This window comes from Tachyglossus aculeatus, chromosome X1 (assembly GCF_015852505.1).
Source record: "Tachyglossus aculeatus isolate mTacAcu1 chromosome X1, mTacAcu1.pri, whole genome shotgun sequence".
Lineage (NCBI taxonomy): Eukaryota > Metazoa > Chordata > Mammalia > Monotremata > Tachyglossidae > Tachyglossus > Tachyglossus aculeatus.
In genome coordinates this window covers 133984367-134005977 of record NC_052101.1, presented here as the reverse complement: position 1 = coordinate 134005977, position 21611 = coordinate 133984367, and the positions used below count along the sequence as shown (strand labels likewise).

Sequence of the window (21611 nt, the reverse complement as noted above, 5' to 3'; positions counted from 1 at the left end):
GTCTTAATCCCCATTTTACAGCTAAGGTAACTGACACACAGAGAAGGGACTTGACCAAAGTCACACAGCTGACAAGTGGTGGAGCCAGGATTAGAACCCACGACCTCTGACTCCCAAGCCCATGCTCTTCCCATTAACCCATGCTGCTTCTCATTAAATAATAATTGTCATATTTGTTAAGTGCTTACAATGTACCAGGCACCATACTAAGCTCTGGGGTGGATACAAGTAAATCGGGTTGGACACAGTCCCAATCCCACGTGGGGCTCACAGTCTCAATCCCCATTTCACAGATGAGGTAACTGAGGCCCAGAGAAGTGAAGTGACTTGCCCAAGGTCACACAGGAGAAAAGTGGCAGAGCCAAGAAGGGAGCAAGTCAGGGCAACGCAGAAGAGAATGGGAGAAGAGGAGAGGAGGGCTTAGTCAGGGAAGGCTTCTTGGAGGAGATGTGCCTTCAAAATGGCTTTGAAGTGAGGGAGAGCAATTATCTGTCTGATATGAGGAGAGAGGGCATTCCAGGCCAAAGGTACTATGTGGGCGAGAGGTCGGCGGCAAGATAAAAGAGATCGAGGTACAGTGAGGTTAGCATTGGAGGCACAAAGTGTGTGGGCTGAGTTGTAGTAGGAGAGTAGCAAAGTGAGGTAGGAGGGGGCAAAGTAATTGAGTGAAACCAGATTGTAATGGGTCAAGAAAAGAGCTTGAGATGTGAAAGTAGAGGCAGAGGATGTCTAGCATTCATTTGAAGAGTTTGGTCAGAAATGGGAATAAGGAGTTGGAATGGTAGTGGAAGGTGCTTGGGGATCCAGAGAAGGCTTTATTTAGGGTAGAGGAGACAAGCATATTTGAAGGCAGAGGAGAAAGAGCCATGAGCGTTCTAAAATGGTGGTTAAGAAGGCAAGAAGAGTGGGAGCAAGTGTTTTTCGAAAGTGAAAGGAAATGGGATCAGAGACAAAGGTACAAGTATAGATTTTGAGAGCAAGTAGAAAGCCTCCTCTTGAGAGAGAGACAGCAAGGAAGCATGAGAAAGGAGATGTAGGGATGGGAGAGAGTTGGGGAGGTGATGGAAGGGAGCCACTGTATTTTCAATTGTATACTGAAGAAAGTTCAGATGAAATGTGCCAAGTATAAACAGCTTAAAATATAACATATTTGATATTGAGTATACTACTGTAATGGCAGAAAATGGGTAGAAAGACTGCTCTGTAGGGCTTATTATTTTAGGAACCCAGGTTGGATAAAATAGGTTGTGTAAAGTAAATTTATTTACCAACTCTACACCAAGGTCCGTGCCATAGGATCACTGGGCACGTACTATGGATTCATTGATTGGTTGACTACTGATTGACATTTTTCTCAATCCCACAGCACTTATGTACATAGCCATCATTTATTTATATTAAGGTCTGTCTCCCCCTCTAAACTGCAAATACACTGTGGGCAGAAAACATGTCTACCAACTCTGATGTATTGCACTCTCCCAAGTGTTCGATACAGCACCCTGCACCCAGTAAGTGCTCAGTAAAACTGATTTGGAATTCAGGGGTCATCTGTAACATGGCTCCAGCTATAGACTTTTTCTTTATCTAGTAGATCTTCAGGTTTAGAATTGTATTTGAATCTGATCACATCATCTTCTGTATGCCCACACCTAAGAATATTATTTCAGCCAGCAAATCAGTCATTTATAGGCACTGACTAGAGAAGCCTTATTTCACGTCCAGTGCCCTAAACAGCTTCTATATCACCCAAGCAAGAGTCTCAAACGATTCAAATATCCTTCCCCAACTCTCCTTATGGCTCTAATTTCCCTTCCTCTCTTCCCTTCTGTCCTTCCCTGCCTCCATTTCCCTAATTGGAGGAAAAAGAGAGAGAGAGTAAATGTGTGTGTGTGTTTGCATGTGTGTGTGTGTTTGCATGTGTGTGTGTGTGTGTGTGTGTGTGTGTGTGTATGTTTTCAAGTCCAAGAATGTCATCCTCATTTATGTTACCATGAAAATAGATGACAGAGCAGACATTATGAAGCCATACCCGCTATGGGCAGGGATTGTCTCTCTTTATTGCTGTATTCTACTTTCCAAGTGCTTAGTACAGTTCTCTGCACACAGTAAGCATTCAATAAATACGATTGGTTGAATGAATGAATACAGTCTCGGATACTGGGATGCAAGAGATGGATGAGGCTGGCATGTAACAATTGGGAGAGCTTGTTGCCACGTTTAGAGAAGCTTTAGGAAAAATGAGAAGTCCAGGTGGCAGATTCAATACCAGCCACATGTCCTGAAATTAGCCAACACAACAGGACTGCAAAGGACTCACTGGCCTAGTAGAAAGAACACAAGCCTGGGAGTCAGAAGACTGGGGTTCTAATCCCAGTTCTGCTACTGGCCTGCTATGTAACCTTGTTGCTTAGCACAAACCGCTGAGGGGCCACAAACCGCCTCGGACCATTCATTCATTCAATCGTATTTATTGAGTGCTTACTGTGTGCAGAGCTCTGTACAAAGCGCTTGGAAAGTACAAATCAGCAACATATAAAGATGGTCCCTACCCAACATTGGGCTCGCAGTCTAGAAGGGGGAGACAGACCACAAAACAAACCAAGTAGACAGGTGTCAATACCATCAGAATAAATCGAATTATAGCTATATACACATCATTAATAAAATATAGTAACAAATATGTGCAAATATACACAAGTACTGTGGGGAGGGGACAGTGGTAGGGTGGGTGGGGTGATGGGGAGGGGAGGAGGAGGAGAGGAAAAAGGGGGGCTCAGTCTGGGAAGGCCTCCTGGAGGAGGTGAGCTCTCAGTAGGGCTTTGAAGGGAGGAAGAGAGCTAGTTTGGTGGATGTGTGGAGGGAGGACATGCCAAGCCAGAGGTAGGACATGGGCTGGGGTTTGATGGCGGGACAGGCGAGAATGAGGCCCAGTGAGGAGGTTAGCGGCAGAGGAGCAGAGTGTGTGGGCTGAGCTGTAGAAGGAGGGAAGGGAGGTGAGGTATCAGGGGGCGAGGTGATGGAAAGCTTTGAAGCCGAAAGTGGGAGACAGACAACAAAACAAAACATGTAGACAGGTGTCAAAATCATCAGAACAAATAGAATTAAAGCTATATGCACATCATTAACAAAATGAATAGAATAGTAAATATGTACAAGTAAAATAAATAGAGTAATAAATCTGTACAAATATATACAAGTGCTGTGGGGAGGGGAAGGAGGTAGGGCGGGGGGATGGGGAGAAGGAGAGGAAAAAGGGGGCTCAGTCTGGGAAGGCCTATTGGAGGAGCTGAGCTCTCAGTAGGGCTTTGAAGGGAGGAAGAGAGCTAGCTTCGTGGATGTGTGGAGGGAGGGCATTCCAGGCCAGGGGAAGGATGTGGGCTGGAGGTCGACGGTGGGACAGGTGAGAACGAGGCACAGTGAGGAGGTTAGCAGCAGAGGGAGTAGAGGGTGCAGGCTGGGCTGTAGGAGAGAAGGGAGGTGAGCTAGGAGGGGACGAGGTGATGGAGAGCCTTGAAGCCAAGAGTGAGGAATTTTTGCTTGATTCGTAGGTTGACAGGCAGCCACTGGAGAATTTTGAGGAGGGGAGTAACATGCCCAGAGCGTTTCTGCACAAAGGTAATCTGGGCAGCAGAGTGAAGTTTAGACTGAGGTGGGGAGAGACAGGAGGATGGGAGATCAGAGAGGAGGCTTATGTAGTAATCCAGTCGGAATAGGATGATAAATTGAACCAGCAAGGTAGTGGTTTGGATGGAGGAAAGGGCGGATCTTGGCGATGTTGCAGAGGTGAGACCGGCAGGTTTTGGTGACGGATTGGATGTGTGGGGTGAACGAGAGAACGGAGTCGAGGATGACACCAAGGTTGCGGGCTTGTGAGATGGGAAGGATGGTAGTGCTGTCCACAGTGATGGGAAAGTCAGGGAGAGGTCAGGGTTTGGGAGGGAAGATGGAGAGTTCAGTCTTGGACATGTTGAGTTTTAGATGGTGGGCAGACATCCAGATGGAGATGTCCTGAAGGCAGGAGGAGATACGAGCCTGGAGGGAGGGAGAGAGAACAGGGGCACAGATGTAGATTTGGGTATCATCAGTGTAGAGATGATAGTTGAAGCCGTGGGAGCAAATGAGTTCACCAAGGAAGTGAGTGTAGATAGAGAAAAGAAGGGGACCAAGAACTAACCCTTGAGGAACCCCTACAGTAAGGGAATGGGAGGGGGAGAAGGAGCCCGCAAAAGAGACTGAGAATGAATGGCCAGAGAGATGAGGAGAACCAGGAGAGGACAGACTCTGTGAAGCCAAGGTTGGGTAACGTGTTGAGGAGAAGGGGGTGGTCCACAGTGTCGAAGGCAGCTGAGAGGTCGAGGAAGATTAGGATAGAGTAGGAGCCGTTGGATTTGACAAGAAGGAGATCATTGGTGACCTTTGAGAGGCCAGTTTCTGTGGAATGTGGGGGATGGAAGCCAGATTGGAGGGGGTCAAGGAGAGAGTTGGTGCTGAGGAATTCGAGGCAGCAGGTGTAGACGACTCGTTCAAGGAGTTTGGAAACGAATGGTAGGAGGGAGATAGGGCGATAACTAGAAGTGTAGGTGGGGTCAAGAGAGGGATTTTTTTAGGATGTGGGAGACGTGGGCATGTTTGAAGGCAGAGGGGAAGGAACCAGTGGAGAGTGAGCAGTTGAAGATGGAAGTTAAGGAGGGGAGGAGGGAAGGGACAAGAGTTTTCATAAGATGAGAGGGAATGGGGTCCAAAGCACAGGTGGATGGGATGGCACTTGAGAGGAGGGAGGAGATCTCATCTGAAGATACTGCTGGGAAGGATGGGAAAGTAAAGGAGAGAGTTGAGAGCAGGAGAGATGGAGGAGGGGAAGGGTGACTTTGGGGAGGTCAGACCTGATGGTGTTTTACTAATGAAGTAGGTGGTCAGATCGTTGGAGGTGAGGGATGGAGGAAGGGGAGGAACAGGGGGCCTGAGGAGGGAGTTAAATGCCCGGAACAGCTGACGGGGGTGATGGGCATGGATGTCAATAAGGGAAGAAAAACAGGTTTGCCTGGCAGAAGAGAGGGCAGAGTTAAGGCAGGAAAGGATAAATTGAAAGTGAACAAGGTTGGCTTGGTGTTTAGACTTTTTCCAGCAGCATAAGAGTGGAGGAGGGGGACAGTGGCAGTGATCCAAGGCTGTGGGTTAGTGGTGCGAGAGCGATGAAGGAAAGGGCCATCCACAATTGCCTGGGGCAAAGACCTGCCCGAGCACGCTGAGATCTCTCTGCCAAAGGGACACAAACCAGCGTAGACCATAGACCAATGCCCAGGACAGAGACCTTCCTGAGGACGTCGAGATCTCTACTCTGAGGGGCCTCAGTCTGACCAGCTCATCAGCCATCGACTGCCTGCCAGCATTATCGGACATTTCGTTTCCGATCTGCTGTGGCCGAAAAGAGGCCATTTTCTTCATCTTCCCTCTTTCCCTTCAGTCAGATCAGCGTGTGGCTGCCTAATACTCAGGTGACAGAGGCCCACGTTCATATGTTTTTATATTTCAGTGGCTTCTGCCTTCACGCCTACTACAGATGCCTGTTTACTTGTTTTGATGTCTGTCTCCCCCTTCTAGACTGTGAGCCCGTGGTGGGCAGGGATTGCCTCTATTTGTTGCTGAATTGGACTTCCCAAGCGCTTAGTACAGTGCTCAGCACACAGTAAGTGCTCCCTAAATATGACTGAATGAAAGAATACTCAGTCCCTGCTTTCTTTTACATTCACACCACCCCAGGCTGTTCACTCCTATTCCTTGGCCTCTTCGCTCCCAAGGACCCAAGGACAATTCAACCATCTCCTCAGGGTTCCTCTAAATACTGAACTCTTCACTCTCATTCATTCATTCATTCATTCATTCATTCATTCAATCGTATTTATTGAGCGTTTACTGTGTGCAGAGCACTGTACTAAGCGCTTGGGAAGTACAAGTTGGCAACATATAGAGACGGTCCCTACCCAACAGCGGGCTCACAGTCTAGAAGGGGGAGACAGACAACAAAACAAAACATATTAACAAAATAAAACAAATAGAATAAATATGTACAAATAAAATAAATGAATGAATAGAGTAATAAATACGTACAAACATATATACATATATACAGGTGATGTGGGGAGGGGAAGGAGGTAAGGTGGGGGGGTGGGGAGGGGGAGGGGACAATTCAACCATATCCACGCTAAGAAGCAGTGTGGTTTAGTGGATAGAGCTCGAGCCTGGGAGTCAGAAGGTCATGTGTTCTAATCCTGCCTCCATCACTCGCCTGCTATGTGACCTTGGGCAAATCACTTAACTTCTCCGTGCCTCAGTTACCTCATCTGTAAAATCGGGATCGAGACTGTGCGACAGAGGGGCTGTGTCCAACCCGATTTGGTTCTATCCACCCCAGTGCATAGTACGGTGCCTGGCACATAGTAAGTGCTTAACAAATACCATAATAATAATAATAATAATAATAATAATAATAATAATAATTATATCCTCAGGTGTCACCTAAACAATGGCCTCTTTGCTCTCAAGGCCCCAAGGACAATTCAACCATCACATTCATTCGATCATATTTATTGAGCACTTACCATGTGCAAAGCACTATACTAAGCGCAGTTCTCCTAATCCCTGGCCTTTTCACTCACATCGACCTAAGGACAATTCAACCATCTCCTCTGGGTATCACTGGATTAAGTTGTTATTGTTGTCCGTTACTTCACCGACCCCACCATGACCCTTCAATCCTTCTCCTCCTGTCAGCCCATCCCAGTCCTCTCCTCCCATGACACCTCCTCCACCCCCTTTGCCGCCCAATCCTTCCCCACCCCTTGCTCCTCCCCATCCCTGTAATCCTGTCCCAGCACCACCCCTCATTCCCCAACCCCCGCACCGGCCACTGTCAACTCACTCCCATCCAAACACTCTCCACCCCTCGCGCTGCCACCCCCCCACCACCAAATAGAGCTTCAGCTAAGTGTGTCCTGTGGAATCCTCGTCCCATCATGGGGCATCTTCCCTTCAACCTTGACCTGTTCCTGATTCAGTCACTCCTTCTCCTCCCCATCACTGAAACCTGCCTCTCCCCAGGTGACACGGTGTCCCCTACTTCTCTCTCTAGAGAGGGCCTCATCCTCTCCCATTCCTCCAGACTCACTTGGAAAGGAGGAGATCTTGGCTCCTTTCCACGCCCCAATGCCACTTTCGCACCATTCCACCTCTCCCTCCCCTTTCTTTCCCTTCCTTTGAAGCCCATATAATCTGCCTCTACCAGCCACTCCAGATTCTAGTAACTGTCATCTGCCTCCCACCAGGTCAGATCAGGTTGTGGCTGCCTAACTCACTGGTGACAAACCACTTTGATCTTTTTCTCACATTTCTTCTCTCTCTCTCCACCCCTAGATGGATCCTTGGGGAGTTCAACATCCACATAGATGTTCCTGATGAACTTTTTGCTGACCGCCTTCTATCTCTCTTCAACTCCGCTGACCTCCTGCTACACCGTTATTCTCCCACCCACAAACTTGGACATACACTCGATCTTATCATCTCTTCAGAGTTGTCTACACCCGCTGTCTCAAATTCCTCTCCTCCAATTCTCTCCTTGACACCCTCCAATCTGGCTTCTGTCCCCTTCACTGCACAGAAACTGCCCTCTTAAAGGTCACCAATGATCTTCTTGCCCAATCCAAGGGCCTCTACTCTATCCTAATCCTCCTCAACCTTTCAGCTGACTTCGACAATATGGACCACCCCCTTCTCCTGGAAATATTATCCAACCTTGGCTTCACTGACACTGTCCACTCCTGGTTCTCCTCTGATCTTTCTGACTGCTCATTTCCAGTATCTTTTGTGGGCTCCTCCTCTGCCTCCCACCCTCTAACTGTGGGGGGGTTCCCTCAAGGTTCAGTTCTAGGTCCTTTTCTATTCTTCATCTACATCCACTCCTTTGGAGAACTCATTCACTCCCATGGCTTCAATGACCACCTTTCTGCAATTGATACTGAAATTTACCTATCCAGCCCTGATCTCTCTCCTCTCTGCAGTCTCGCATCTCCTCCTGCCTTCACTAATCTCTACTTGGATGTCCTTCTGTCACCCCAAGCTTAACATATCCCAAACAGAATTCATTATCTTCCCACCCAAACCCTGTCACCCTGACTTTAGCATTACTGTGGATGTCACCACCACCCTTCCTGTCTCATAAGCCTGTAACCTTGGCTTTATCCTTGACTCCTGTCTCTCCTCTATCACTAAATCCTGTCAGTCCCACCTTCACAACATCACTAAAACCGTCCTGTCCTCTCCATACAAACTGCTACCAAATCAATACAATCATTTAACCTATCCTGTCTTGACTACTGTATTATCCTCCTTACTAACATTTCAGCCTCCTGTCTCTCCCCAATCCAGTCCATACTGCACGCTGCTGCTCAGATCACTGTTCTACAAACACTTTCAGGCCACGTTTCCCCACTCCTCAAGGAACTCCAGTGGTTGCCCACCCACCTCCACAACAAACAAAAACTTGTCACCATTGGCTTGAAAGCAATAGATCACTTGGCCCCCTCCTACCTCACCACACTTCTCATGATATTGTACTCATAGATTGGAAGGCACTCAATGAGCTACTGGGGATGAGCAGACGATGTCTCAGAGTATCATGGGTGTTCATGACATGGCCGAAATGAAGCCTTTGGGACCTCTGGTCGCTGACGATGCCATAAGAGAAATGAGTGTCCGAAGCTGTAAAGATATCCTTATTATTGGAACATGGAATGTGCGGAGAAGGAACCAGGAAAAGATGGAAATAGTCAAGAATGCGATGGACAGATTGAAGATCGACATCATAGGAATAAGCGAACTGAAATGGACTGGTATTGGGCATTTCCAATCGAATGAGTACATCATCTACTACTCTGCTCATGCTGAAAAAGGAAGAAATGGCATGGCAGTAATTGTGACACAGAAAATTGCTAAGACAGGTTTCGGCTATAATGCTGTCAGTGACTGATATATATCTGTTAGATCCAGAGGAAAACCATTCAATATGACAATACTTCAGGGGTATGCCCCAGCAACGGTGGGTTTTAATCCCACCTCCGCCACTTGCTGGCTATGTGAGTTTCGGCAAGTTATTTAACTTCCCTGTGCCTCAGTTACCTCATCTGTAAAATGGGGATTAAGACTGTGAGCCTCACGTGGAATAACCTGATTACCTCGTGTCTACCCCAGATCTTAGAACACTGCTTGGCACATAGTAAGCACTTAACAAATACCATCATCATTATTAACTGATGCAGAGCAAGAAGAAATAGGTTTTATGATGAAGTGCAGAGAGATGGACAAAAGCTGCAAGCAAGTTGTGTTGAGGATCACTGGGGATTGGAATGCAAAAATTGATAATGTAATGGAAATGAAGGTTTTTGGAAAATATGGCCTGGGCAATCGGAATCAAGCCGGGGACCGACTTGGTGATTTATGTGAATCAAATGACCTTTTTTATTTTTTTTACTGCCAACGCCTTCTTTATCCAACCTAAACGATGACGACTGTACACACGGACTTCGCCAGATGGACTAGATAGAAATCAAATAGACTTTATTACTTGTAGAAAGAGATGGAAGGGTTCTATTTTGGCAGCAAAAACATGGCTTGGAGCTGACTGTAGAACAGCTGTTAATGTGTAAACGTAAGCTTAAACTTAGAAGGATCAATCCTGCCTTATAGCTGCGCAAACATTACCTGACGAATAGTCCCCCGTATTTAAGGATCATGTAAAAAATCGATTGGAGGCACTTAATTTCACAGACAAGGAACCAGAGAAAATGTGAACGGAGATTTAAAATGTCATTAAGGAAGAAAGCGACACAGTATTGCAAAAGGTCAGGAAGCAGAAAAAGCCAAAATGGATGTCGAATGTAACTCTGAAAGTTGCCAGTTAAGGAAAGAAGCAAAAATCAGAGGACAAAAGAACCTGGCTACAGAACTGAGCCAAGAATTCCAGTGCTCTGCCAGGAAGGACGAACGGGAATGGTATTAAGAGTATATGTGAAGAAATGGATGTCAATAACACATGTGGGCGGACAATATCTCTGTTTCAGAAGATTAAGGAAATTAAGGGAACACTTTGTCCTCAGATTGACTATGTCAAAAGCAAAAATGGATTGGCAATAGATGATGCCAGCAGAATCAAGCAGAGATGGAAGGAATGCACACAGGGACTGTACCAGAAAGATAGCAATACACAAGAAGTATTTGAAGAAGATCCTTTTGAATTAGAGCTTCTCATCATGGCAAGTGAAGTTAGAACATCTCTGCACTGTCTCGCCAAAAATCAGGCACCTGGCTTGGATAGGCTTCCTGTTGAGGTGTTTCAGGCAGCTGGAGAGGAATCGGTTTGAGTCCTTACCAAATTATGTCAACAGGTATGGCTAACCACTCAACAGCCATCTGATTGGAAGAGATCGGTTTATGTTCCAGTACCAAAGAAAGGCGATACAACCTGATGCGGCAATTATCGTACAGTTCCCTTAATCTCACATGCCAGCAAGGAATTGCTGGAAGTTATACAGCATCGACTGGAGAGAGACCTACATGGAACATGAATTGCCCGATGTTCCAGCACGATTCCGGAAAGGACGAAGGACTTGAGATAGTATCGTTGATGTCCGTTGGATAATTGAAAGTCCAAGAGAACATCAGAAGGAAGTCAGCCTGTGCTGACTGGTTATAGTAAGGCCTTTGCGTGGATGACGAGAAACTCTGCAGCGCAAGAAGGAAAACTGTGCACGTCGGACCATTTAATTGCCTTAACAGGGAACCCGTGTGCCCAACGGGAGACTACAATAGAAGCAGAATATGGAGAAAGAGATTGGTTTCCCATTAGTAATGGTGTAAGAAAAGGATGTATCCTATCGCCTTATCAGTTCATCATTTCTACCGAATACATAATGAAAGAAGCCGGATTGGATGAAGACAAACCGGGAGTAAAAACTGGAGGAAGGAATGTAAACAACCTTCGTTAGGCCGGTGCTACTTCTCTACTAGCAGAAAGTGAAGAAGATTGGAAGGGCTTCTTATTAAATGTTAAGGAACAGAGCCAAAAGATGTGCCAACATATACATGTCAAAAAAACAAAAATCATGGCAACTGGAAGTTTGAACACATTTGTAGTGGATGTAGCGCCCTTTCCTCTCCATCCAAACCGCTACCCTGCTCGTTCAAGCTCTCATCCTATCCCGTCTGGACTACTGCACTAGCCTTCTCTCTGATCTCCCATCCTCGTGTCTCTCTCCACTTCAATCCATACTTCATGCTGCTGCCCGGATTATCTTTGTCCAGAAACGCTCTGGACATATTACTCCCCTCCTCAAAAACCTCCAATGGCTACCGATCAATCTGCGCATCAAGCAGAAACTCCTCACCCTGGGCTTCAAGGCTCTCCATCACCTCGCCCCCTCCTACCTCACCTCCCTTCTCTCCTTCTACTGCCCAGCCCGCACCCTCCGCTCCTCCACCGCTAATCTCCTCACTGTACCTCGCTCTCGCCTGTCCCGCCATCGACCCCCAGCCCACGTCATCACCCGGGCCTGGAATGCCCTCCCTCTGCCCATCCGCCAAGCTAGCTCTCTTCCTCCCTTCAAGGCCCTGCTGAGAGCTCACCTCCTCCAGGAGGCCTTCCCAGACTGAGCCCCTTCTTTCCTCTCCCCCTCGTCCCCCTCTCCATCCCCCCGTCTTACCTCCTTCCCTTCCCCACAGCACCTGTATATATGTATATATGGTTGTACATATTTATTACTCTATTTATTTATTTATTTATTTATTTTACTTGTACATTTCTATCCTACTTATTTTATTTTGTTGGTATGTTTGGTTCTGTTCTCTGTCTCCCCCTTTTAGACTGTGAGCCCACTGTTGGGTAGGGACTGTCTCTATGTGATGCCAATTTGTACTTCCCAAGCGCTTAGTACAGTGCTCTGCACATAGTAAGCGCTCAATAAATACGATTGATTGATTGATTGATTGATTGATGGAGAGAAGATTGAAATGGTTGACGATTTTTCTCTCCCGGAATCGTTAATCAATAATAAAGGAGCCAGTAGTCAAGAAATATGCCAAAGAGTAATGGTAGGAAGACTTGATATGAAGAGCCTGGAAAAAGTCATGAAATGTGCTGATGTAACAACTGCCACACAAATACAAACCATCAGCAGTTCTCTGGTGATTTCAGCGACAATGTATGGACCTGAAAGCTGGACAGTGAAAAAACAGGATTGAAAGAGCATCGATTCTTTTGAAATGTGGTTGTGGAGAAGCCTTTCGCAAATACCACAGACTGCCCGAAACACAAAGAAATGGATTTTGGAGGAAATCAAGCTAAAGCGGTCTTTTGAAGGCCAAACGACTCTACTTAGATGAGCCTATTTTGGACACAAAATCAGAAGGACTAATTCTCTGGAGAAAACACTAATGCTAGGAAAAGTCCAGGGACAACGTGAAAGAGGCAGACCAGCAGCTAGATATTCTAGGTAGATGGATCGTTAGATAGCTGGATAGATGGTTCAATCTCTCATCCTATCCCGACTGGATGACTGCATCAGCCTCCTCTCCGATGCCAACTAGTACTTTCCAAGCACTTAGTACAGTGCTCTGCACGCAGTAAGCGCTCAATAAATACGATTGAATGAATGAATGAATCTCCCATCCTCCTGTCTCTCCCTGCTTCAGTCTATATTTCACTCTGCTGCCCGGATCATCTTTGTAAAGAAACGCTCTGGGCATATCACTCCCCTCCTTCAAAATCTCCAGTGATTGCCTGTCAACCTACGAATCAAGCAAAAACTCCTCACTCTTGGCTTCAAGGCTGTCCATCCCCTAGCCTCTTCCTACCTCCCCTCCCTTCTCTCCTTCTCCAGCCCAGCCCACATCCTCCGCTCCTCTGCCGCTAACCTCCTCACTGTACCTCGTTCTCACCCGTCCCACCATCGACCCCCGGCCCACGTCCTCCCCCTGGCCCAGAATGCCCTCCCTCCACACATCTGTCAAGCCAGCTCTCTTCCTCCCTTCAAAGCCCTACTGAGAGCTCACCTCCTCCGGGAGGCCTTTCCAGACTGAGCCCCCTTTTCCCTCTCCTCCTCCTCTCCCAATCGCCCCCCGTCCCTCCCTCTGCTCTACCCCCTTCCCCTCCCCACAGCACTTGTATATATTTGCACATATTCACTACTCTATTTGTTTTACTTGTACATATTTACTACTCTTTACTAATACTACTAAATACTAGTAGTCTTTATTACTACTCTCATTAATTTATTTCATTAATGATGTGCATATAGCTATAAGGCATCGATCGACTGGCTGAGGAACGTGGTTGCTGAGCGGGGCCCTGGGGCGGGGCTTGCTCTGGGGAGGCGCTGCTCTGGGCGGTAGGGGGCGGCAGGGAGCGCTGGGGCTTCCGAGGGCGGCGTGCCACCGTGCGGCTGGAGGGGGAAAGGCAGGGAGAGGGCCATGGCGGCCGGCGGCCGGTAGGGGGCGGTGGGGCGGCCGTTGTCAGGAGGAGGGTGGAAGTGGCGCGCGGGGCCCGGGGGGCGGGGCCGGGCCGGGCCGGGGAGGAGCCCTTTGCGCGGGAAAAGCAAGGCGACGGTCGGGCCGGCGGAGCCGGGTGTGGCTGAGGCGTCGAGGAGGAGCCGGGTCCCTGAGGAGGAGCCGCCACGTCCGGGAGAAGCCGGCGGCGGGGAGCCACCACAGTTAGCACGTGAGGCCGCGGGCGCCGAGGGGCCGGAGACCAGGTGGGCCGAGGGGGAGGGGCCGGACATCTTGGGCGGGAGCCCGCACAGTCGAGTTTGGCCCCTCCACGGGGCCAGCCATCTTGGGCGGGAGCCCTCAGGGTCGAGTTTGTCCGTCCCGCGGGGCCGTTGGGGTGAGGGGCCGGACATCTTGGGCGGGAGCCCGCAGAATCGAGTTTGTCCCTCCCGCGGGGCCGTTGGGGTGAAGGGCCGGACATCTTGGGCGGGAGCCCTCAGAGTCGAGTTTGTCTCTCCCGCGGGGCCGTTGGGGTGAAGGGCCCACCATCTTGGGTGGGAGCCCTCAGAATCGAGATTGTCTCCCGCGGGGCCGTTGGGGTGAAGGGCCGGCCATCTTGGGCGGGAGCCCTCAGAGTCGAGTTTGTCCCTCCCGCGGGGCCGTTGGGGTGAAGGGCCCACCATCTTGGGTGGGAGCCCTCAGAATCGAGATTGTCTCCCGCGGGGCCGTTGGGGTGAAGGGCCGGCCATCTTGGGCGGGAGCCCTCAGAGTCGAGTTTGTCCCTCCCGCGGGGCCGTTGGGGTGAGGGGCCGGCCATCTTGGGCGGGAGCCCTCAGAGTCGAGTTTGTCTCTCCCTCGGGGCTGTTGGGGTGAGGGGCCGGACATCTTGAGTGGGAGCCCTCAGAGTCGAGTTTGTCCCTCCCGCGGGGCCGTTGGGGTGAAGGGCCGGACATCTTGGGCGGGAGCCCTCAGAGTCGAATTTGTCCCTCCCGCGGGGCCGTTGGGGTGAGGGGCCGGACATCTTGGGCGGGAGCCCTCAGAGTCGAGTTTGTCTCTCCCGCGGGGCCGTTGGGGTGAGGGGCCGGACATCTTGAGTGGGAGCCCTCAGAGTCGAGTTTGTCCCTCCCGCGGGGCCGTTGGGGTGAAGGGCCGGACATCTTGGGCGGGAGCCCTCAGAGTCGAGTTTGTCTCTCCCGCGGGGCCGTTGGGGTGAGGGGCCGGACATCTTGAGTGGGAGCCCTCAGAGTCGAGTTTGTCCCTCCCGCGGGGCCGTTGGGGTGAAGGGCCGGACATCTTGGGCGGGAGCCCTCAGAGTCGAGTTTGTCTCTCCCGCGGGGCCGTTGGGGTGAGGGGCCGGACATCTTGAGTGGGAGCCCTCAGAGTCGAGTTTGCCCCTCCCGCGGGGCCGTTGGGGTGAGGGGCCGGCCATCTTGGGCGGGAGCCCTCAGAATCGAATTTGTCCCCTCCACGGGGATCGAGGGGCGCTTTGGGCAGAGGTGATCGCCTCCACAGGGATTGAGGGGCGCTTTGGGCAGAGTTTATTTTAGCAGAGTTTATTTTATCTCCTCCACCGGGGAGGGCGGGGAGCACTCTCGTCAGAGTTCGGCCGCCATTACACTACACGTTGGAGGAGCACGGTGGGCGAGCGGCCAGCACAGGGACACGGGGCCGCCGAGGCCTCCGTGTGAAGCCCGGGCTGGGCCGATCTCGGAGCCGCATTCCCAGGGCGGGCTCCGTGGGCAGGAGCCAACACCGAAGGAAAATCCAGGAAGGTCTGTGCGGATACCACGGTTGGAAGGAGGGTGTGGTGAGTAGTAGCAGTAGTCGTAATGGTATTTACTACTACTAATAACAATAATGTTGATATTTCTTAAGCGCTTACTATGTGCCGAGCACTGTTCCAAGCACTGGGGTATGTACAGTGTAATCAGGTTGCCCCACGAGGGGCTCACGGTCTTCATGCCCATTTTACAGATGAGGCAACTGAGGCATAGAGAAGTTAAGTGACTTGCCCCAGGTCCCGCAGCAGACATGTGGTGGGGCTGGGATTAGGACCCATGACCTCTGACTCCCAAACCCGGGCTCTTTCCACTGAACCACGCCGATGTGGATGAGGTCGGGCAACCGTTGGAAGTTTTGAAGGAATGGGAGATAGGGACTGAACGGAGTTTTGGAAAAATGATCCAAGCGGCAGAGTGAAGTCGAGGCTTCTTAGTAATTTCAGATAAAAATAAGGTATCCGACCTTAGAATCTGACCTCTACTTACCACACCATCTCCATGAGAAAATTTATTATAGCTTCCAGTGTTTCTACTAACATACGATTTTCAGGAACCAATTATGTCATTTGCCTGAAGGCTGCTGGTAGTGTGATTAGTGGTCGTCGTAGAAGTAGTAGTAATACCTAAACTTATCGAGCATCCACTTGAGCAAGTACAGTAGAAAAACAAGATACGGTCCCTGCCCACAAAGAGCCTGCATTGTAAAGGGGGTAGCTAGATGTCAAAATGTCTATTAATAGTGAATCAGAATGCATTACTGAAAGTTCATTCAGACATGTATAATAATTATGATATTTGTTAAGTGCTTACTATGTGCCAAGCACTGTTCTAATCGTTGAATATATATATATATGTACATATATTCTCATATTCAAGAGAATATGAATATTTCATATTCATTCATTCATTTAATCGTATTTATTGAACACTTACTGTGTGCAGAGCACTGTACTAAGCGCTTGGGAAGTACAAGTTGGCAACATATAGAGACGGTCCCTACCCAACAGCGGGCTCACAGTCTAGAAGGGGGAGAGAAGCAGCGTGGCTCAGCGGAAAGAGCCCGGGCTTTGGAGTCGGAGGTCATGGGTTCAAACCCCGGCTCCGCCAATTGTCAGCTGTGTGACTTTGGGCAAATCACTTAACTTCTCTGGGCCTCAGTTCCCTCATCTGTGAAATGGGGATGAAGACTGTGAGCGCCCCGTGGGACAACCTGATCACCTTGTAATCTCCCCAGCGCTTAGAACAGTACTTTGCACATAGTAAGCACTTAATAAATACGATTATTATTATTATTATATGAATATGTGTATAGGTCACTTGGGATCTGTGTATATTTTTCTTCACCTGTTAAATGGGGATGATATGAATCAATGGTGTTTAATGAGTGCATACTGTGTGTCCAGCCCTGAACCAAGCACTTGGGAGAATGCAGGGCAACAGAGTTAGTAAACCAGTTTCCTGCCCACACCGAGCTTAGCGTCTAGTGGGAGACACAGGCATTTCTTAGAAAGTAACGATTTCTAGATCCCAAGTTTCCCTTCCACCTTGAATGTGAGTCCCATGTGGGATCTGGTGTCTACAAAAGTGCTTGGCACAGAGAAAGCCCAGAATGACTGTTATGATCAGTTATTATTATTATTTCAATTCATTATCAGTATCATTCCTATCACTCTTATGACTCCCCCAATGAGAGTGGATGCACCTTGAGGGTAGGGATCGGGTCCACTTTCATTCCTTCATTCATTCATTCGTATTTATTGAGCGCTTACTGTGTGCAGAGCTTGTACATAGCTATTCAATTTATTTTTATTTTATTTTGTTAGTATGTTTGGTTTTGTTCTCTGTCTCCCCCTTTTAGACTGTGAGCCCACTGTTGGGTAGGGGCTGTCTCTGTGTTGCCAATTTGTACTTCCCAAGCGCTTAGTACAGTGCTCTGCACATAGTAAGCGCTCAATAAATACGATTGATGATGATGATGCAGAGTACTGTACTAAGCGCTTGGGAAGTACAAGTTGGCAACATATAGAGATGGTCCCTACACAACAGTGGGATCACAGTCTAGTCCACTTACACCACTGTATTCTCATGTGCGTTTATTACGGTGCTTTGCAGAAAATAAGCACTCAATATATACCACTGATTGACTGAGTGATTGACTGACAGTGTAGGAGCTGGGTTGCGAGGAGCGCTGGGGTTGGGCCTGCCCCGGGGAGGCGCTGCTCGGGCCGGTAGGAGGCGGTAGGGAGCGCTGGGGCTTCCGAGGGTGGCGCGCCACCGTGGGGCCGGAGCGGGAAAGGCAGGGAGAGGGCCATGGCGGCCGGCGGCCGGTAGGGGGCGGTTGGGCGGCCGTTGTGAGGAGGAGGGTGGAAGTGGCGCGCGGGGCCCGGAGGGCGGGGCCGGGCCGGGCCGGGCCGGGGAGGAGCCCTTTGCGCGGGAAAAGCGAGGCGACGGTCGGGCCGGCGGAGCTCTGAGGAGGAGCCGCCACGCCCGGGAGAAGCCGCCGGCGGGGAGCCACCACAATTTGCGCGTGAGGCCACGGGCACCGCCCTGTGGGTAGAGCTGATCTCCACCGGAATATGGGGGGGGGGTGCTTTGGACAGAATTTATCTCTTCCACAAGAATTAGGGGACATTTTGGGTAGAGTTTATCTCTTCCACGGTGATTTGGGGGGCTGTGCTGTGAGCTGAGTTTACCTCCACAGGGATTGGGGCTACTTGGGCAGAGATTACCTCCACCCCAGGAATTGGTGGAATCTTTGGGCAGAGTTCATGTCCCCCACAGGGTTTGGGGGCCCCTCGAGAGTTTGCCCCCACCACAGGCATTGGGGGTGGGGGGACTCTTCGGGCAGAGTTGCTCTCCAAACGGGAGGGCAGGGGCACACTCCTCAGAGTTCGGCCGCCATTGGAGGAGCGAGGTGGGCGAGCGGCCCGCACGGGGACGCGGGGACGCCGAGGCCTCCGTGTGAAGCCCGGGCCGGGATCGATCTCGGGGCCGCATTCTCAGGGCGGGCTCCGTGGGAGGCCCCGGGACTCGGGGCGCTGAGGTAAATTCACCGGGTCTAGCGGGTGAGCCGGCGAACCGACTGGCCGCCGACACTGAAGGAAAATCCAGGAAGATCGATCGAAAGGAGGTGTGGCAAGTGGTATCAGTCGTCGTAATGGTATTTATTAAGTGCTTTCTCCGTGCAGAGCACTGTGCTAATTACACAGGTGAAAATTAGACAAGGGGCCTGGCCCTCAAGGGACTTAGATCTCAGGCTAAGGGGCGAGAAGGTGACAGGCACAGAGGGGACAGTGAAACGATACCGACAGAAAAACAGTATAAATCAATCAATCAATCAATCAATCGTATTTATTGAGCGCTTACTATGTGCAGAGCACTGTACTAAGCGCTTGGGAAGTACAAATTGGCATCACATAGAGACAGTCCCTACCCAACAGTGGGCTCACAGTCTAAAAGGGGGAGACAGAGAACAGAACCAAACATACCAACAAAATAAAATAAGTAGGATAGAAATGTACAAGTAAAATAAATAAATAGAGTAATAAATATGTACAACCATATATACATATATACAGGTGCTGTGGGGAAGGGAAGGAGGTAAGACGGGGGGATGGAGAGGGGGACGAGGGGGAGAGGAAAGAAGGGACCGGGACAATGACCGGGACAATGATATACACAACAATGGGGATAGGACTGTGGGGCCGACAGTGAATTGCAGGTAGGGGAGGCAAGGGACTGTAAGGATATGGATGTAACTTTGTGTCTGTAGCTTTTGGTCTGTGGTGGTCATTCCTTAGTGCTTGAGGGCGTGAGAGACTTGTAAACTCCTCGTGAGGAAGGAATGTGTCAGTTATAGTGCGCTACTGTAATCTCCCAAGCGCTAAGTACCGTGCTGGGCACACACAGTAAGCACTCGATAAATAAGATGGAAGAGCAGAGGTGCCACAGAAAAGAGAAAATAGGATGGGGTGATGAGAGATTAGTGAGGGAAGGGAACCTGGGGGAGATAGGCTTTTAGCAGGACTTTGCAGGTGGGCAGACGGGGTTCCGGGGAAGGGGTAGGTAGGGTGAGAGCCTGTGATTGAGAGCTAGAGCGAGAAGATGGAGGCACAGCTGAGGCACCAGGTGGTAGCTTCACTTCGCTTCACTGTTTGGCCTGAGTTGTAGTGGGAGATGAGTGAGACTAGGTGGGAGGGAAGAGAGCGGATGGAGTGCCCTAATGCTGACCGTGAAGAGTGTCTGCCTGAGGTGGAGGTGGACGGGTAACTGTCGGAGATGTAATGGGTTGGGGGAGATATGGACTCAATGGTTTTTCTTTTTTTCTTTTAAGAAAAATGATCCAGGCAGCAGAGTGAAGGTAGGAACTGGGGAGACGGGAGGCTAGAGGTGGGAGAGGAAGGTCAGTGATGAGGCTGATGCGGTAGTCGAGATGGGATACAAGTGGTCGGATCAGCCTGGTAACAGATTTCAATCTCAATAGATTTATCAATCAGTGGATTTCTTGAGTGTTTTCTACATGCAGAGCACTGTACCAAGCGCTTCGGAGAGTACAGTACAACAGAATTAACAGACACATTATCAGCCCATAACGAGTTTACGGCCTAGAAGAGATGCCCCCCGAACTATTACATCACTGAAAGAGCTATCTGACCCAGCATCGTCAGTCAATAGGTTGTATTTTACTGAGTCCTGTGTGCAGAGCAATCAATCAATCGTATTTATTGAGCGCTTACTATGTGCAGAGCACTGTACTAAGCGCTTGGGAAGTACAAATTGGCATCACATAGAGACAGTCCCTACCCAACAGTGGGCTCACAGTCTAAAAGGGGGAGACAGAGAACTGAACCAAACATACCAACAAAATAAAATAAGTAGGATAGAAATGTACAAGTAAAATAAATAAATAAATAGAGTAATAAATATGTACAACCATATATACATATATACAGAGCACCGTACTGAGCGCTTGGGAGAGTACCTTAGAACAGAGTGGGTAGACATGTTTTCTGCCCACAGTGAGTTCAGAGCCTGTAGTTTCTATAGCTATGTCACTCATCTATAATTAAGTACAAAGTTCTTATTAGCTTATTGTAAATATCACGGGCCTGGAAGTTAGAGGACCTGGGTTCTAATAATAATAATAATAACAATAATAATAATAATAACATTTATTAAGTGCTTACTATGTGCAAAGCACTGTTTTAAGCACTGGGGAGATTAGAAGGTGATCGGGTGGGGCTCACAGTCTCAATCCCCATTTTACAGATGAGGTAACTGAGGCACAGAGAAGTTAAGTGACTTGCCCAAAGTCACACAGCTGACAATTGGTGGAGCAGGGATTTGAACCCATGACCTCTGACGTCAAAGCCCGTGCTCTCCACTGAGCCACACTGCTTCTCATATAATAGCGCCAACTGTGAAGAGTTTCTGCCTGAGGTGGAGGTGGACGGGTAACTGTCGGAGGTGTAATGGGATGGGCAAGTAGCTTGCCCCCACCTCCCCTTCAAAGGCTTACTGAAGGCACAACTCCTCCAAGAAGCCTTCCTGTCCGAGCCCTCCTCTCCTCTTCTCCCACTCCCTTTTGGGTCGCCCTGACTTGCTCCCTTCATTCATTCTCCCCTCCCAGCCACACGACACTCACATCTATGCATATCTTTAATTAACATATTTATTCATTCATTTTTTAATTTATTTCTGTATATCAATGTCTGACCCACCCTCTAGACTACAAGCTCATTGTGGGCAGGGAACATGTCTGTTTGTTGTTGTATCATATGCTCCTAAGCGCTTAGTCCAGTGATTTGCACACAGCAAGCGCTCAATGAATACGACCGAATGAAAAGAAGCATAATGTTTAAAAACAAGGTAGCGATAAGAATAATAATTATGGTATGTTAACACATAGCGCTTACTATGCCGTACAGTTATGGCACTGTACTAAGCACTGGGGCGGATAGGAGCAAATTGGGTGGGACACAGTTCCTGTCCCATATGGGGCTCACAGTCTCAATCCATATTTTACAGATGAGGTAACTGAGGCCCAGGGAAGTGAAGTGACTTCTCCAAGGTCAAACAGCAGACAAGTGGCAGAGCCGGGATTAGAACCCATGGCTCTCTGATGCTCAGGCTCATGCTCTAGCCGCTATGCCATGCTGCTTCCATGCTGCTGACCTTGGAACCTGCCACCTATTCACAACATTATTCCTGTGAGAAAATTGATTCCAGCTAAGAATAGTTATTCTTAGCTCATGAGTTTTAGGAACCAGTTGTGTCCAAAGTCTGAGGATTGCCTGCAGT

At 49.3% G+C, this 21611-nt stretch overlaps 2 protein-coding genes across 6 annotated transcripts in view; one reads left to right on the top strand and one right to left on the bottom strand.

Annotated features, from left to right (window-relative positions):
- Window positions 1–13343: 13343 nt before the first annotated feature.
- Window positions 13344–14213, bottom strand: LOC119949979 (transcription initiation factor TFIID subunit 4-like). Its single transcript, XM_038771835.1, has one exon. The coding sequence runs from the start codon at window positions 14211–14213 to the stop codon at window positions 13344–13346; it is 870 nt and encodes a 289-aa protein (XP_038627763.1).
- The window catches only part of LOC119950558 (telomere repeats-binding bouquet formation protein 1-like), a 50628-nt gene continuing 42668 nt past the window's right edge, over window positions 13652–21611 (top strand). For 4 of the 5 annotated variants that reach the window (XM_038773074.1, XM_038773075.1, XM_038773073.1 and 1 more), the window contains exon 1: window positions 13652–13796. The gene's annotated coding sequence lies outside the window, so the exon portion shown is untranslated. Of the gene's footprint in view, window positions 13797–15006; window positions 15338–21611 lie in introns of those variants that run through there. The other variant, XM_038773072.1, reaches the window with a different exon arrangement.